The sequence below is a fragment of the Colius striatus genome, chromosome 2, assembly GCF_028858725.1.
Source record: "Colius striatus isolate bColStr4 chromosome 2, bColStr4.1.hap1, whole genome shotgun sequence".
Classification (NCBI taxonomy): domain Eukaryota; kingdom Metazoa; phylum Chordata; class Aves; order Coliiformes; family Coliidae; genus Colius; species Colius striatus.
The window spans coordinates 17,430,079-17,443,970 of NC_084760.1; the positions used below are offsets into that span (position 1 = coordinate 17,430,079).

A 13,892-nucleotide genomic window follows, 5' to 3' on the forward strand; every position below is an offset into this window, starting at 1 on the left:
TGCTGAGAGTGTCTGATTCCTGAGACTTAGAAAAAAGTGGATAAAACAAAGGAAGAACAATCCACCAAGAACCCGACATTATCATAGGCACCTAACTAATTTTATAGTCTTCTACATATTTACTAAGATGTATAATTTAAAGAAACTGCTTCAGCATTATAGAGCTTTGCTTTTTGTGTTCTGATACTCATGGTGTCAGAATATAAACTCTGAATGATTCCTGAGGAAATACAAATAAAATGCTCCAAAACAAAAATAAACAGCATCTTAAAAAAGAAATTATGGATCACCTGATGCTCCCACAGCTAACATTACAGATCTTTTCCTAAGGGATGGAGGGAAAAAGTAGAATTTTGCTCTTGCTATTACACACTCAGGTATGAGGTACTGTAACATTCTCAGAATACATGTGTATTATACAGAACACATGTGTAAAACAAATGACAATGGTGTCCATGCAGACCTTAATGATGCATCATATCTTATTGTGAATATCTGATGCCTCATATGATTTTTCAAACCTGATAAATCTCCAAGAATATCCTCAACCTTCAAGTATTTTAACATCTTCAATAGTTATTGTTAAAAAATGAGACTAGAAAAGTTATTCTTCAGAATACAGAAGCATGCATTTCTCTCTCAAAACCCTCAGACTATTTTATGTAAGCTTTGTGTAAATTTTAAATGTTTCAAACTTTTCCATCCAGATTCTGAAGCATATTTAAACCAGTACTTAAATGTAGCACTAAACTTCTCTATAAACAATACTAAGACGAATGCATGCAGAACAGTGAGAAGCACAAAATTTGTTTGTGATTGCTTCACACATTCATCCTGAATATCTACATGAAATCTTCTAATCATATTGTTAAACCAGTAGCATGGGGGTTTTTTTTGGTAGTGTAATTACATTGATATTCTGAACTGGACGAGACAAATCAAAGCATGTACTCTAAATATGCAGTTCTTAAAGTAAGAGACGTAAAAAAATGGTGAATAACATACTGTCCTACTACTGTGTATGCAAAACATTTTGAAAAGGAAACAAAGAACATATTCCAAAGGTTTTGCATTCCATGTCCACATAACAACACAAAATCTCAAGTCTCTCGTGCTTTATGTTCCACAGTTTATAGAAATGGATCATTATGACGCTGCTAGCAAATAACTGCATTATGATTACTTCATAGAGGCATAGACCATGCTACTACTCATTTGGAATGATTTCTAGAACCATGACCAAATTGTCTCATTTCTATACTATAATGTTGTTCTTAGTCACCAGTGTACTGATGTAAACCAAGGCTCAAGGATAAAAGCACTCATAAAACCACAGACATACCATTTCTAACACTGCAGATGAGTCTATATACTTGATATATCTGGACAAGAAGTACAACATTTTATTTTAAAAGACTGACATGGTAACCATATAGGCATCTTCTTGAAACACTTTATCTGTATTTGGGAAAAGTTCACCTTGATTTTAATGGGACATCTACTGTGAAAGATTAATGCATCAAATTACAACTGCATAAACTTGTAATATTTTTTAAATCACACTAATTTTACTGCTTCTTTACAGCAACATTTTCCATTTTGCTACAGATGGGAAACACACTGAAAAAAATAGCAGAACACTACTAGTAAGCTTTCAGTATTTACTACACAGCTACTATTTTACTAAACTACAGTGAAATTTTGCAACAACTAAAATGAAGATTACTGTGGGAATGACATTTGAAAACGGTATTTCACCCTGAAGTAAAAGAAATGAGAGCCTTGCTCAGTTATCTGTCTGATCGTTTACCCGCTTGCTTGTTGCCCAGCAACTACCATCAAGGAACTACAGTTCTTAGACATCCTTATTTTAATCCTGAAACAGCAGATTAAAATCACTACGTGAGTAATCTCTTCCTGGTGAGATATTGTATTATTTCAATACAGAAATAGAAAGGAAGCCAAGTGACTGGAAAATCCGCTACTTTCACTCTCAAAGGTTCATTTTCCCTGTCATTGTACCAACCTGTTTACTGACCAATTACTTAAATATTGTTAGGTATTTTGTAATATTTGAGCTATAGCAATAGAAGCAAACATCCATCACTTACGTTTTTGAATCATCCCACAGCACACAGTAGGGATTCAATGTGCCCTAAGAAGAAAACAAACAAATCTATGAGTTACTGGTACACAATAATACGTGTCATGCTTGACCTAAACATTTATTTGGGTTTCCTGCTACAAGATAATGTTTATACACTGATGAAGTGATGCCATTGAAATTGCAAAAGCTTAAGGTTAATTCTTACAGAGTACTTCAAGTATTTCACTTGAACCTCAAAGCAGAGTATTTGCTGTATTGTTTCTCTTAGCTAAGGTAAGCATCGATTTGTCTATTTGCTATATCCTAGTGGAATTAAAATATGAGACGAGTTAATGTGTTCAGAAACTTGAATATTTCTCTGTGTGTTTAGAAGCAGAACTTTAGGCCCTTCAGAAACTTGGATGTCAAAGAAAGTAATGCCTTTAAAAATTTAAAGCATATGTTGGGCAAAACGTCTGGAGGCTGGGAGTTCACATATCCTCATTAAATATCCAAATCCTTTTGTAAATTAGGTCTGAAATCAGCAGAGATTTTTGCTCAAAATGCTGGAGGGTTTTTGTGCTCTGCAATCCCAGTTCTAACCTTTTCTGTCAGCTGAAGATTTTTGATTTGACTTAGAACAAGACAGGTATCTAGGTTTATTATATATCATTAAACTGTGGGCAATGTTTTGTGAAATTGTCTCTACTACTACTCATGTTTATTTTGCTGCCTAGGATGAGCTGAGACACAATTAAACTTCAAGTTTTGTCCCTGATCTTGTAAATCTTTCTTTATCAAAACTCAGAATGACTTATAAATATGTAACCGGATAAAATCCACAAAACAATAGATACTTCCAGAACTCAGAACTACATAAAAAAATTAGATATAAAATACAGAATAAAAGTACAATTTAATGAAATAACAAGTGATTTGAAGAAATAAGTGGAATATACTATTTTCTTATGTCCACATTAGACGTGTACTCTCATGAACAGTATTGGTACTTTAGTTTCATATAAACAAGCATTTAGGGAAATTTTGCTGACAGAATAGAATTTTGAATAGAATATAAATATTTAAAATCAACATATACTTATGGCACTTTATATAAACACAGCACTTTACAAACATAAACAAAGGATGTTCCATTCCCTGAAGTATTTATAATATAAAGAAGAAGAAGGGGGAAAAGGCACAGGACAAAGCCAGCTCATTGAAATTCAGAGACTAGGTCCTGCATCATTAGCCAAAAGCTTTCAGATGCATTGATAGGAGAGGATTCAAAAGGACAAGAATTAAGAAGAATGGAATGATGGTGCAGAATTAATCTTTTTTTAAATGTCACTTCATAAAGAGTATTAATTTGTATCCTAAAGCTGGGTGAAGATGTTTTACTTGCTATTTGATATAACTACATGTGTATTAAAATGTACTCCTATAGCTGAGTTGTGATAAGATGTTGCATGTGAGATCTGAGATCTGTCTTTCTTAGCAGTAAGTATCATACAGTTTATGCTTGTTATTCTCACAGTGCAAGGAGAAAGAATATAAAAAACAGTCAGAAAAAAAAAAAAGTCCATTATAAAGAAATCTACAAAATAGAAATAAAAGACTTGGCAGAAAGCTGAAACAGTAAAACTACTGCTGTCAGATCACACACTTCCCTCTTTGAAATGTATTCAAATGAAAAAAAAAAAGTACATTTGGCCATTACAGTCACTAATGAGAGATTAAGCAGTAATGTGAAAAGCAGGATAAATATTACTCTTTTTTCTTAAGAAGGTCTCGTGTGAGGGCCTGTTGCCAGGTATGGCAGATCACAAGGGCACAGCAGCCTTTCAGAACTTCTTTTTATGTCCTGATAAACACCCTTCAAGCACTTCAAGGACCACAAGGAGACTGTCTTCCTATTTTCTTATTTGCCTTTAACCTGTTGACCTCTTTTTCACAGTCTTTCTAGGTCTGGCCTCCTGGCAATGCCTCTTCACACTTCTACTGTTGAGCTACCTCCAACAGCCACCACTGTCTGTGAGGATGGAAATCTTTCATTACAGCTCTTGCCAGTTAATTACTTAGCTGCAGTTAAGAAAGCAGGTACTGCTTCCATTAATGTTAACCACTGTTGCAATATTGATTTACACACTATAATACAGGACTTGGATCTCTCAAAAATAGACATACGTTTGTGAGTGCATGTGTGTCTATATATCTGCCCAGCATTAAAAAATAAAATGAACTTTTGAGATGTGATTGGTAACTTAAATGGCTATGCAGTACAGTGTCAACTGTGTTTTGTAGCCAGTGTTTTCAGTCTTACTGAAGCTTGATGTCCTATGCTACTGTTGAATCATTACTTTAGTGTCCCTGGAGTAAACTCCAGTACTGTGAGAAGGTGAGAGTTCATATTCTCTCTGGAGCAAATAGGATTTTGTTTGATTCAGTTTTTAGAAGATTACTTTGGTTTCTCTTTAATCAAACTACTGAATTAAAAAAAGTGATCACATCCATCAACATAGTCACAGTGCATAAGATGAAATATCATGTTCTCTACATAATGCATTGCAACCCACATCCTCAGTGTGGTCAACTGTATTCTAATTTCTCTGCAAATCCAAATGCAATGCTACTTTCCAAACAGCACATGTAATTGTGATTTACACTTCCTCCAAAAACTCCCTGGTTTTATTAACTGATTTTGATATAAAATATAGTAATTATGATAAATGTTGAATAAATTAGTATTTTAAGGCTAAATCTGAATAAAACATATTAACTCTTATTACATGATCACATTTGCCTATCTTTTTCCTTAATCTCTTATATACTGAATTTAGTCAACGGATGAATAGGTAAAGGAACAAATCACAGAATCATAGAATGGTAGGGGTTGGAAGGGACTTTTAGAGACCATCTAGTCCAACCCCCTGCAGAAGCAGGGTCACCTAGATCAGGTCGCATAGGAACATGTCCAGGTGGGTCTTGAAGACCTCCAAGGAAAGAGACTCCACAACTCCTCTGGGCAGCCTGTGACACTGCTCTGTCATCCTCACAGTGAAATAGTTTTTTCTTATGTTTAAGTGTGGGTACTCCTGTATATTAGTAGGCATCCTCTAGAGCTTGTTTGCAAATTAATTAAACCAATTTCGAAGCAAAGTGTTCTGAATAACGAACAGCATTTCAAGAACAAAGGTTTGAAAAGACAAAAATAGCAAGAAGAGCTATTCCAAAGGGAATGCCTGTATTTTATTTTCTGATTAATAATGAAACTGTTTAATTGACATAATTATTAATCTGTGAGCGATTAATATATAATATGCTCAAATGCCAAAGTTTTATCAATCTGTATGTATATAATGCTTGTTCTATTGCCGTATATTACAATGAAATAAATTCTTGTTTTCAGCTGAGAAAATTATAGCAAAAAAGATTAAAACTAGATTCAGTCTGAAGGCAAGAAACACTCAAACCTATAAAATACTCCACTTTGTAAGTCTAGTTTATGGATTGTAAAATTATTCTAAGCACTTTATCCTTCTCTGTCTTAAATTGTAGGACAAAAGCTGAAACAAAGGAAAAATTAGCTCTGATACCTATTGGAGAAGTTACTGTCTTTTTGCTTTGTCATGACATTAGCTAATATAACGCTCATTAATATTCTGTTACAGAAAGGTTGACAAAGCAAGATGATGGTGCCTATAAACTGAGCTTTCGTGCCAATGAAGTTTCATTTAATTTGCAAGGTTCTGAAACTTGGCAAAAACTTGCTTTGTAAAGACTTTTCTTTAGACTTTTATCCAGAGATATTAATTTGCTACTCCTGAAATATTTAGAACTTCACCTGAATTGTATCTATATGATCACTTGGACAACTGTTTGTAACAAAATCCCACAGCTTTACAATATTTTGCATAACAATACAACTTTACTAAATCCCTACTAACAATGTTTCTTCTAATCATCATTTAAAGTAAAAACTCATAGTAAAATATACAGACAAAATTTATATGCCATGTCTCACACAAATTACTACCATGCATGTTTTGTAACATTATTTCCCAATATAATAAATGATAAAAATTTCCCACAAAAGATAGATTTTATTCTTCCTGTGGCTGCTGGGAGATTGCAGACAGCAGAAAGGAAATTTGTTAATAGTTTTCATATAGACATAGATACTCCTTTTTCATATTGAAAACAGTTTTAATGTGAACTTAAATGTTGAAAAATGTTGAAACTCATATACACTCCCTTCAAAGTATGTTAGACTGTTCCTGGGCTTCTTTCTCTGATATGGTGTGATAAACACTCTTGGAAGAGCATGTTAATGATCATTATACTTACATTAGACAGATGGGCCAGCTCTATCTCCAGGAAAGAATCTGTAGTTCTGGGCTCAGGTCGTATGGTAACAACAATGATTTTTGAATTAACAACTGTAAAATTTCTGGAAAAAAAACATGTAACAATTAAAGATGTAACTTAGTATGAGGTTAAATGAGGCTTCTGGTATTACATTCAAAGAAGCATCTCATGGGTTTCTACATGACTTTATGTGCAAATATATATTTGTTTGGAAATGGTGAAAACATTCACTTGTTGCAACCATACCTGACACTAAACACTGTAGAGCAAAAATGCTGGCAGAGGTGTTGTTCCTTAAACTATGATTTACTAATTAGAAGGGTATATAGAAGACGCACACATTCTGTCAATGTTTGAATGCACAACATTTGTGTCTCTCAACATAGACTCACTCACTAGCTATAAGAGACAGTAATTTTTCTTTCAAAGTAAGGTGTTGTACTTCTTTCTGATTGTTAGCTGTAAAATTCTGAAGACAGATTAGTGCAGTGCAATGGGAGATTCTACAATTCTGTTGATTCTGCACCTGTGAAAAAAAACTATCCCTTTCCACTATTTGAAAAACCATTGCATTTGGTATATGTGGCAGACATCATCACGTAAATACTTTAAAAAATATAATCCATAGTTTTGCCCTGACTCAAATCCCACCAAAACAAATAATCTTTTTTTCTCAGTTATGTGAGATTAGATTTAGTTTTATGTAATTTTAACAGGTTACTCAAAATAATAATTTTCTGTCAATTTCTCTAATTCATTATCAATCTCTTTTCACGTGAGATGTGCATCACTGTGTTTTGTAGCTACCTTCCCAGCACAGGCTTAGTATTAGAATCATAGAATCGTAGAATGGTAGGGATTGGAAGAAACCTTTAGAAATCATTTAGTCCAATCTCCCTGCCAAAGCAAGTCCATCTAGATCAGGTTGCACAGGAACATGTCCAGGTGGCTCTTGAAAATATCCAGAGAAGGAGACTCCAGACCCGCCCTGGTTAGCCTGTTCCAGTGTATTTCCTAGGTTAGAACTAATACAGGCATAAAGACACGTTGACATGATGTTCATGTCTGAGATCTTTGCTTCTTATGACTTCATCAGCTATCAGCCTGTTTCTGATGATGATTACAGTATTTCCATTGTGTGTGATGCCGTTTTCATTACTTTCTGCTGATTGCACAAAAAGAAACATAAAACTTCACAGAAAGACATTCGAAAGCAGATATTATTAAAGAAGAAACTAGGCAGCTTAGAAAATGATAATAGATAGTATAAATATTCTTTTGTTGTTGTTGCTGTTTAATTGCTTATTTTCTCTAGGGAAATGGTATTTAGGAGAGAATTCCATTTTGCTGGATCATTGAAACAGGAATTGTCATGGCTACAGTAATAGAAACTTAACTCAGCAGATACTTTACTCAGCACGAGAAATTAAATTACTCTTCTGGGGCAAGATATGAATTCTAGTCTAATTTTAGTCAGCCAAATCATATAATTGGAAATGTTATAGAAACGGCTTTCTATTTGACAATTTCTATTTCTTTGGTTGCACCTGAAAAGTCTCACACACTGGTGAGAAAAATTTATCCGACTAGCATGTAATGTTCAGCAACTTTCAGTGCGTTCTGTAGAGGGGGAGTAATGATGGTACTTGACTGTGTACATAGTAGCTAAATGTCTATAAATGTTCCCAAGTAAGGCTCAATTTCAAAAAAACAAACAAAAAACCCCCAAAAATAACCTGAACAAAATTCCAATACAAACTTGATATCTCTAACAGATCATGACAGGTGGAAATAAAGCTTACTAGCTATTACAAGATTTTGTCCATTTTGGAAATTTACATAAGCTGATGTTAATACTGATATTTCAGTACTTGATCACAATCAGTCTTTGTTATTGAGAAATGTTTCCTTGCTGTGTCTAATTTTAGTACAATTCTGACAGTTCTAGGGTAAGACCCAAAAGAGCACTGAAGGTGCCTAAATTGTAACCTCAGTACATAAATTTTATCTCAGTCTCATTAAAACCTTACCAATCCACTTATGTTCTAAAGAGCCCCTAGAAAACTGTTGCACTAGAAAACAAATGTAACTGGCTATATTGCTGTGAAATGAAATCTGCATCACTTACCACTGTCTCCTCTGGGCTGAATGCCTAGTTGCATATCACATTTTTTAGATAGTTCCTGGAAGAATGCATTCTGGCCAAGTATATTCTAAACTCACTGTCCTAGTTTAGGTCCATCAAGGGACAAGTACCAAGGACTCAAGTACCATAGACTTGAGAATTGTCAAAGGGCAGAGAGGGCTTAATTGCTGCTTGTGGTCCAGAACAAAATAGACCAGGCTACTCGGCTTGGGAAAGAAAACAGAAAATAATTTAATCCAATACCAACTAAAGCATAACCATAATCCCTCTTCCTGGGCTCAGAGCCCTGACTCCGGTGTCTTTACCTCCTCCCCTGCTGAATGGCTCAGGGGGACAGGGAATGGGGGTTTCAGTCAGTCTATTCCTGATGGCTTCTGCCGTTTGCCTTTTGTCAGGGCAGGTGGGATCTGCATCAGTCCTCCCTGCACCTCTATGGGATACTTCACACATTCAGCAGCCCTGCATGGGCTGCTCCAATGTCCATTCATCCCAAAGGCTGCAGCTCCTCTCTGCCTCTCATGTGGGTCTGCTCTGCGGCTCTCAGGCTCTCCAGCCTGGCCTGCACCATGGCCACCTCCTCACACAGTCTCTCACCGCTTTGGGCACACTCACATGGAGCTGCAGGTGGCTCTCAGTCCTGCCATTGCCTTCCATGGGTTTCAGGGGTACAGCCTGCATTCTCACCACAGGTTGCAGAGGGATCTCTGGTCTGGTGCTCCTCCTTCCTTCCTCCTCTGCGTGGCTGCCTCCATCTTGTATTGCTCTTACACTTCAAGCACTTCAAATTCCCATTCTTAAATAGTGATCGCAGTGGTGTCAGATTGGCCCAGCTGGGCCAGAGGTAAGCCTGAACCCAAGAGTCAGGGGAGAGTCCAAAAACCCTTTACCGGGTCTTCACTGCAACCCCTTCCCTATGTTACCAAGCAAAAGTGGCTCCTCACTAAAACATGACACTCATATGACAGGTTATAATGCCATTGAAATAAGCCTCAAAGCATTGTAGTCACAAGAAAACCACTGTCGCAGTGCCATTGTTATCTTTGTTGAAGTTTATTTTTAAACAACAGCTTAATACTGAGAACACTTAATCAGGAACTTAAGTAAACAGCTTTTACAAAATGTCCTGGGAGACTGAATATGTCTGTTTCAGTCCCTCTCTTATTGGAATTGACATATGTCATGGGTTTGTGTGGAGCCGCTTTTTGCCTGGTAATAGGGGGAGAGACCTGCAGTGCTGTACCCATAAATGGTTCTTGAAACTTGGACCAGCTCTGAGGTGGACCCTCTTCTGGCTCCAGCCAAGCCAATGTGGCATCTCTTCTATCATTACTTAAGGAGAGAAATCAGAGCCAGAAGAAGAGGCAAGAATGCACGCTGTGCCCCTGCAACCCATGGAGGACAATGGCAGGACTGAGAGCCACCAGTAGCTCAGGATAAGAGCGTCCAGACGGGCAAGAGACTGTGCGAAGAGTTGGCCCGGTGCAGGTCTCTGTAGGCTGCAGAGACTCACATGAGAGGCAGTGAGGAGCTGCAGCCCTATGCTGAGTGGCCTGTACAGAGCTGTCTGGCATGTGGAGGACCCTGTGCTGGAGCAAGGAGGGAATGGTGAGGAGCCTGACTGCCCTGAGGCAAGACAAGTGGCAGGAGTCATTGGGAAAGGACTGACTGAAGTCCCCATTCCCTGCCCCACTGCACTGCTCAGGGGGAGGGAAGGTAAAGACACCAAGATCAGGGCCCTGTACCTGGGAAGAGGGGAGAGATCAGGGAAGGTGGTCTTGGAAGGATTGGTTGGATGGGGGGTTGGTTGTGCCCTCCATCATTATCCTACTCTGTGTTTTCTGTTTATCATGCTTTTGGTTGGTGGTGGATTGAATTAATTATTGTTTTCTTCTCCAAGTTAAGTAATTTTGTCTGTTTTGCCCAGGACCTTGAGTCTTGAGTGAGCCCTCCCTGTCCTTAAGGGTTTCTGAAGTCCCTTGGTACTTACAGCTGATTGTGGTCCTTTGTTCCTAGATGGGCCTAAACCACAACAATGGAGAATGGGAATAATCTATCTCACACTTCCTGGGAAACTGCATTATCTCATAGTTTTCTTAGGACAGGTGAAGAGTGAATTCACCATTATTTCTACTTCCTTCATCAAATAACCTCCTAAAATTTATGGTTAATGAGACATTAACTTGTACAGGATAGTGCTCTGTTGACTGTTCAGAAAAATGCACAGCAGGGTTAAATTCTGAAATCAATTACTTAAAAAAATGTATTACAGTCCTTGGGATTTATCATTGAAAAAACCCTTGAAGACTCAACATAACAAACTTTGATTGAGTAAAGGTACAAAAAGAGCTTCCAGAGCTGCTGTCCTAGTGAGTTTTTTTTCTGATTTGAATTAATAACAATATTAATAAATTAGTTATTTTACTAAGCTCTGTTTCTATTAGAATATATATTTTGAGGCTATTCTTTCATATAAGAGTATACATATTGATCTTATGTAATATGAAACTCAGATTTTCCTTTCTGTCTGAGTTCAGATAGAGCCTACTCTGACCTCAGTATAATAGTATAACAAAGTATGAACTAAGAAAGTTTAACAGCCTTTTTTAGAAGCATGTGGAAGAAGTTATAGGAAAGTGATAGGAAAAAAAGCTTGCTACAGTAAGATCATTGATTCTTTATTTGCTCTTATTTGTTAAAGGAAAAGTTATAAACTATTTTACAGTATGGCAATATGCAATGAATTCCTCTAGAGTGCTCAGGAGAGGAATTATATATAATATCATTTAGATGAGTATTACACTGAGAATCAATTTTCTGTGAAACTCACAATAATGTAAATGTGCTCAGGGATGCAAGAGCTATGGAAATAACATTCAGTCTATAGTGTTCAAAATATTAAATATTTCAATATACAATTTTTAAAAAATCCACGTGACAAGAACAGTGCAGTGCAGCAAAGTATATTACAAAATAGAATCATGTGAAGTTTATTTACTTGTGCATGTGAAAAAAAAAATTTATTTTTATAAGGAAGAATAAAGTACTTTCTCTGTTCTTCCCTAACCATTTGTTTAAACAGTCATGGCAAAATTCTTTGATTACTCTAGATGTACCAATAGGATGAAACATATTGTCCAAAAAGTACTGTATTAATGTAATTGCCAACCTCCCATCTCACACTGTGTTTACAAGATTTACTTTTAACAGATTCTATTCCAATTAAAAAAAAAAAAAAAAAGAAAAATCAAGCCTATATGGAAAAATGCAGCTAATTTTGGGACTTGTGAAATGTATAGTCTGTCCTGTATAATAAAATCCTCATTTTGCTCAAAGAACACCTGTAATGTACCAGATGGGAATTCTGTGGTGAGGTGCTTTGAAGGATTTTCCCTAAAGAGATATTGAGATTTTTTAACTTATTTGTTTCTTGTAAACAAAAACTTCCTTCTGATGATGCAGAAGCTTGCATATGTTTTGCAGCTTTTACTAAGGAATGTATTAGAATATGTGTTGCCTTTGTTCTTCTGGAAACTACAACCAAATATCTACCTTACTCCCACCTAACTCCTGTAAAGCCAGTAACTGAAATCACATGGGAAGTGGTAAAGCTGTCTAGATATTTAACTGCAGTCATGAGAAATTGCATCTTGGTTTATTGTTTTATTATTACTCCCAGCATTAACCTATTTTGTCAAGTGTCACTTAGAACAGCATCATACAAGATGTTTGTGGAGAATATTTTATAATTCATCCATTGTGTGTAGCTACCACACTTCTACGCATGATATAAAAACTAGATGATATTATCTCCCTTCATATTTTATAGGATTTGCTCCATACACAATGCTATTGCAGTGAAGTATTTCACTATGTTCAGCACTAATATGTTTCTGACTGTAATGCTTACTACAGTTAAATAAGATTAATACAAATAGTAATTAATATAACCCCATGTAAGATGATAGTTTTTAATTGCAAAATGTAAGCAAAGAAAAATAAATCTTTTCCAAATGCAGTGGGATACAAAGAAATCTTCATTCATGTTTCTGAGTGAGTGTAAAATGATAAACCACTCCATAATAACAATTCATTTAAAACCTGCATTGCAGTTCTAATTTTTGCAGAGTATACTAGCTCAACAAGTTCAGCATTAACCATAGTTATAGCTTTTTGCAAATTCAGAATTTGTTCTGAATGAGCATTGAAAAAGTTTCAATGCATCAAAATGCATTCAGTGCTATTTAGTATCTTCATCGACGACATAGACAGTAGCGCTGAGTGCACTCTCAGCAAGCTTACAGATGACAAGCTCAGTGATGCAGCTGATATTCTAGAATGCAGGGACGCCATCCAGAAAAACCTTGACAGCCTTGAGTTGGCCCATGTAACCTCATAAAGTTCAATAAGGCCAAATGCAAGGTGCTGCACCTGGGTTGGGACAATCGCTAATATCAACACAAACTAGGAATGAAGGGATTGAGAGCAGTTCTGTGGACAAAGATTTGAGAATACTGGTGGATGAGAAGTTGAACATGAGCTGGCAATATCTGCTCGCAACCCAGAAGGCCAACTCTAGCCTGGGCTGCATCAAAAAGTGTATCCAGCAGATTAAGAGAGGTGATTATCTCCCTCTACTCTGTTCTTATGAGATCCTACTCGGAGTACTTTATCCAGTTCCAGGGTCTTCAGTACACGAAAGACATAAATCTGTTAGAGCACATTCAGAAGAGGAAATTTTTACCAGAGAGCTGGACACCTCTCTCATGAAGACAGCCCAAGAGAGTTGAGGTTGTTCAGCCTGGAAAAGTCTCCTAGAAGATCTTACAGTAGACTTTCAGTACTTAGAGGGGGTTTATAAGAGAGATGGAGATAGACTTTTTATCAAGGCCTATGACAACAGGTAAAGGGGCAAAAGTTGTAAATTGAAATAGGGTAGATTCAGAGCAGATATAAAGAGGAAATTTTTATGATGAGGGTGGTGTGACACTGGAATAGATTGCCCAGAGAAGTTGTTGATGTTCCATCACTGGAAGTACTGAAGCCCAGGTTGGATGGGGTTTTGAGCAACCTGATTTAGAGGAAGATGTCCCTGACGATCTTTGAAGGCCCCTTCAAACCAAACTGCTCAATGATGCTATGAAACAGTTTGAAATTGTGCCACCTTTGAGGTACCATTTTAAGGTCATGACATCAAATTTTTATCTCAATTTTTGACTGCCATAGGTAAAGAAATCCAGCATGATACACTTCCTAATGAAGTAAAAGATGCGAGCTGTAAAAGTTTCAATATAA

General features: G+C 36.5%; 1 protein-coding gene across 1 annotated transcript in view; it reads right to left on the bottom strand.

Moving 5' to 3' along the window:
• The window catches only part of ADGRB3 (adhesion G protein-coupled receptor B3), a 463,861-nt gene that overhangs the window by 182,580 nt on the left and 267,389 nt on the right, over window positions 1-13,892 (bottom strand). The window contains exons 14-15 of the mRNA XM_061989823.1: window positions 6,434-6,536; window positions 2,112-2,155 (exon numbers count right to left, since the gene is read on the bottom strand). Coding sequence (XP_061845807.1) covers window positions 2,112-2,155; window positions 6,434-6,536 — 147 coding nt within the window. The remainder of the gene's footprint in view (window positions 1-2,111; window positions 2,156-6,433; window positions 6,537-13,892) is intronic.